Here is a 4,991-nt window from a genome sequence, read left to right as displayed (position 1 = left end):
TGAATTACTAGTATCAAAGATCGGTCAAATCGCTACTCTAAGGAGGCATTCAAAATTCTTCGTAATTTTGGAAACGGAGAATTTCATTTTCTATAAAAAATTTCGAAAAAATATTGAATTAAACGCGTTTTCATAATTCTCATTTTTCTTATAATTTTTTTTCCCAAAAAACGATTTATTTTTTTTTTTAAGATTTTCTAACATGTGTCCTAAAGACACATATAAGAAGCAGTAATTGAACTATTAATTAAAAAAAATTATACCATAATTAAATATGAAATTTATTTATTATAGAAAATATTCTTCATAATTAATACATTTTACATTTATAATTAATAGTTTTTATGTTTGATTTTAGAACACATGTTAGAAAATCTTTTTTTGTTTTTTTTTTTTTTTTTTAACTAAACACATCATAAATTTCTATATAATTTGAAGGTATTTAACGTGGATGTTCAAAACTCAGTTAGGACCGATATAGTCGATTTGGTTAAGTTCGATTCTTGGTTTTACCTTGTAATAACCTGATTTACCATCTAATTTTTAGCTAGTTTGTCAAAATTCGGTAAATCAATTCTTTCTTTTGTTTTGATTACTTTCCTTATTTCAACCTTAATCTAACAATATTCGTGTAAAATAAGGAAAGGAAATAGGAAAGGGGACGCTAATTACCTTTTTCTTTATTAAAAAAAAGCCTTATATTCCTTAACCCTTACTCAAAACAGTCAAGAAAATCCGTTTCTAGATCCACCTCCCTTTCCTCACACCCACAAAAACAATCCAAATCTTCTGCTTCAAGTTTGAACAACCCCCGATTCCTCCACCGGCGTCACTCACAACCACCACCGTCACCATGATCAACGGTGACGCTACCTCAAATCAATCACCGGAAGATGAAATTGACCCCTTCTTACGAGGTTACAACCCTAGCGATCTCCGAACTGCGTCGGAATTTCTCTCCAATTGGTTACCTTTCCTCTCTAAAGGCCTTTGCGACCACTGCTCTCAGTCCATCTCCGATCGCGTTCGATCTCTTCATCCAAGTATGTATTTTCTGAACTTATCAAGATTGCATTTTTTTTTCCTTTTCTTTTCCAAATAAGCTTTTCGTTTGATAGTAGTTGTAAAAATTTGATTATATAACTATAGTTTAACATGGTTTGCGTCCATTAACGAATTGGGATCTTGTTGTAACTTTAGATTCTGTTAATTTAGAGTTTGAAAATCCACCTTTTAAGAACCACACTGATTTAGTATTTTATCTCGTATTGATTGGTGATTATTAGTGGAGTACGATACTGAAACTGATCAACAACAACACCAAGAACACGAAGTAGAAGTTTCAACCCCAAATCATAGTGATTTTAGCGGAAGCATTGGCACTTCAGTCAACCATGGTGGTTGTAAAGATGCAACAACAGATAACAACGACACTGATGATACAAATTCCTTGGGTAGCTGGAAAGACGATGGAAACGCTACACCTGAACAAATTGAAGGAACATCAGGAAGTGAGAATACTCAATCACCACAAAACTTTAAACCCCCAAAACCACGAATGTCATGGGCTGACATGGCACAGGAGGATCTAGAAGCCGAGGAAGAAGAAGAAACCAATGGGCAATTTGGTAATTTCACTAGTAGCCAAACGGAAGAAACCGGGTCAGAGACAAAAACAACCCGAAAACCAGGGTTGTCAAGAGAACAAAGGGAACGTATTCGTTTCACAAATGTCAAAAGGAAGAAAGATTTTATTTGCTTAGAGAGAGTCAATGGCAAAATCGTAAATATCCTCGATGGGCTCGAGCTTCATTGTGGTGTATTCAGTTCGGTTGAACAGAATCGGATAGTTGACTTTGTTTATGAGCTTCAAGAGAAAGGAAAAAATAAAAAATTAAAAGGTTCGTAATTCGTTTCAACTTTATTCTCTTACTAAACACACACACACAAAAAAAAGTTATACTAATTTTTTTGTAAAAAAAAATCTTGTAGATCGAACGTATACCGCGCCTCAAAAATGGATGCGAGGAAAAGGCCGCGTCACTATTCAATTTGGATGTTGTTACAACTACGCAACGGTAAGTAATGGAATCGAGCATTCCATTCCGTCATTGATTCCATTCCGTCGTTGATTCCATTCCAATGATTCCATGACGTTAACGATGATTTTTTTTTTTTTTATGTGATTGTAGGATAGGAATGGGAATCCACCGGGGATATTGCGAAACGAGCTAGTGGACCCCATTCCTCCACTTTTTAAAGTGATAATAAAAAGATTAGTGAAGTGGCATGTGCTTCCTCCAACATGTGTACCCGATAGTTGCATAGTGAATATTTATGATGAAGGCGATTGTATTCCACCTCATATTGACAACCATGATTTTGTTCGCCCTTTTTGCACGGTTTCTTTTCTAAGTGAATGCAATATTTTATTTGGAACAAATTTGAAAGTTGAGGGGCCCGGGGAGTTTTCTGGTGCCATTGCAATTTCTTTACCGGTCGGGTTAGTATCTTTTTCGTATTTTCATATTTTGATTTGAATCTATTATATATTTGATTGTTTTATTGTTTTTTTTTTTTTTGAAATTTTGTAGATCGGTTCTTGTGTTAAATGGGAATGGAGCTGATGTGGCGAAACATTGCGTGCCAGCTGTTCCTACTAAAAGGTTTGAATTCTCTCCTTGTTAATGACTATATGTGAGAAATAGCAATGTGCTTTTGTTTATTTGAGTTTTTATGTTTTATAGCATTCTACTTTCAATTTTTAATGCATTGAAAAATCTAGCCAATTATAGCATTGTACTTTCATTTTTATTTTTTTATTGTAGCAGTTATTTTCTTTAGACAAAAACTCATAAATGGTCCCTGTGGTTTCCTGAAATTTGTTATATAGTCACTAAGTTTAAAAAACCTCATAGATGATCCCTGTGGTTTCAAAACTTTTATCAAATAGTCCCTCACCCACCATAAAAAGACTTATTTACCCTTTTTAATATATTTTTGATTTTCTTTATATAAATCTATTTTTTTAAAAAGGAAAAATTCAATAAATAATTTGGGCCCACCTCTCTCTCTCTCTCTCTTCTTATTTTTTAAAATAGACTTAAATAAAGAAAATCAAAAATATATTATAAAGGGTAAATAAATCTTTTTATGTGGGTGAGGGACTATTTATTATAAGTTTTGAAACCACAGGGACCATTTATGAGGTTTTGTATTTTCATTATTAAAGTCATTGCTATAATTATAATTCGGTGGATTTTTCAAAGTACAATGGTGTACTAGAAAGAAATTGACTAATAATAAACAAATCAAATGAAATTTAATTCCTATTTCTTACATTCAACATTTTAATAATAATAAATTAAATAAAACGCTCACACTTTCTGATATTAATTTTATGTTTTTTTCATATCAGGATTTCTATTACATTTAGAAAAATGGACGAATCAAAATGGCCAGGCGGGTTTGTTCCAGAACCGGATCTTCAAGGACTTGAACCGCTTTCATACGAACCGGGTCGACCCGCACCCACACCCACGGGTGGTGGTCTGAACCACACCAGATCACACCCTTCAAATAGACAAGATTTTAGAAGAGATGATCATCATACAAGGAACAATAATAGCTCAAGAGGATTACGGGCCCCACAGGGCCGGGTTTATGGTCAAACCAGATATCAAGGTCAAAGTCAAAGTCAAGGTCAAGGTCAAGGTCAAGGTCCAATTCCTGGTAATAATAGAAGGAAGACTAGGGTAGAGTATTGAGTATCGATACTATTGACTTGATTTTGATGGAGAGTTGATTGATTGAGTACATATTATGTGTGTTATTCTTATTCAAATGTGATTTTGAGTGAAAATAAACATGTTTTTGATTTTTGTTTTGTAAATGTGTTGTGTAAAATCATGTTTTGATTGTTGAGTTTGTATACTGTGGTTGAGTTTATTGGTTTGATTTTGAAAGATGAAGGTTGATGATTGAAAATAAGTAATTTGTAAGGTTACTTTTCATGTAAATATATTAGGTAAATTGTTTGCTTGTTATATAGTTATGTGTATATCCCAAAATATTATCTTGTAAAATATATAATGGTAAATTGTTCGTAATAATGATCAACTTAGTCTAAATTTACTTGAAAAACAATTCAATCATTTTCATGTTGAACATCATTAGATTTAATGATTATCTTTTACCTTTTGAAAGTGTGTGTTGACCTTCATAATCATATTTGTTAAATTCAAGCTCCAAATTAATATTTGTATCACAAAAACTACGTTACTTTTCACTAGAAACACCCTCTTGTGTGTTGTGTTAGTGTACATTCATTTTCTTAGTTTTATTTTTGTAATGATTAAACAGATCTTTAAGACATGTTTAAGAGTCTTATTATTCACCTTTTCTAGCATCTCTTTGTTTTTCTTATAATTCTTACCATAGATCATTTCGATACAATAATAGACGCATTGAAGCTAGTTGTGTGAATCGAAAACAAGTGAAGCATACAATAGATAATTCATGTTATTTATGTTGTCCTAGTATTTTTCATATTTAGCCTTCATCGACATCACCATATTTTTCTTTTGTTCATCTAGACTTGAGCACTTTTGGGTGATGGTGGCTTGTATTTTCATAAGTTAAAAAAATATATTATATGTTACATGCTTCAAACTAGATATCTTAGTTGTAACGTCATTTTTCTTTTCAAGTACTTCATTCGGTTCCTATTTTATTCAAATGACAAATACAAAGCACAAATTATAAATTATATTCACACAATCAAATTCAATCATAGCACCAATTACTCTAGCATTTCTTTTCCTTTTTCTTGTCATCTTTTCCAAATCGACATTTTGCTTTGCTACCAAAATGAGCTCCATAATTGGTATCTTTCGTTTAGAGCCTATTGAAAAAATAAAACATGCACAAGATATTAGTTTTATTAGTTAAAGGAAAAACATAACAAAACAGTTTTGATCATACATAACAAT

At 32.1% G+C, this 4,991-nt stretch overlaps 1 protein-coding gene across 1 annotated transcript; it reads left to right on the top strand.

The window, feature by feature from the left end:
• Window positions 1-681: 681 nt before the first annotated feature.
• Window positions 682-3,990, top strand: LOC111897581 (RNA demethylase ALKBH9B). The gene is made up of 6 exons (XM_023893538.3): window positions 682-1,043; window positions 1,287-1,901; window positions 1,993-2,078; window positions 2,193-2,503; window positions 2,595-2,666; window positions 3,419-3,990. The coding sequence occupies exons 1-6, from the start codon at window positions 854-856 to the stop codon at window positions 3,765-3,767; spliced, it is 1,623 nt and encodes a 540-aa protein (XP_023749306.1). The 5' UTR covers window positions 682-853; the 3' UTR covers window positions 3,768-3,990.
• The last annotated feature ends 1,001 nt before the right edge of the window (window positions 3,991-4,991 follow it).

This window comes from Lactuca sativa, chromosome 3 (assembly GCF_002870075.4).
Source record: "Lactuca sativa cultivar Salinas chromosome 3, Lsat_Salinas_v11, whole genome shotgun sequence".
Lineage (NCBI taxonomy): Eukaryota > Viridiplantae > Streptophyta > Magnoliopsida > Asterales > Asteraceae > Lactuca > Lactuca sativa.
The sequence above is the reverse complement of the archived record's forward strand: the minus strand, read 5'-3'. Positions and strand labels throughout refer to the sequence as shown.

Coding starts and splice junctions, on each gene's coding strand:
- LOC111897581 (XM_023893538.3), top strand. CDS start 854: ATGATCAACGGTGACGCTACCTCAAATCAATCACCGGAAGATGAAATT. Junction 1,902..1,992: donor AAAAAATAAAAAATTAAAAG/GTTCGTAATTCG, acceptor AAAATCTTGTAG/ATCGAACGTATACCGCGCCT. Junction 2,667..3,418: donor CCAGCTGTTCCTACTAAAAG/GTTTGAATTCTC, acceptor TTTTCATATCAG/GATTTCTATTACATTTAGAA.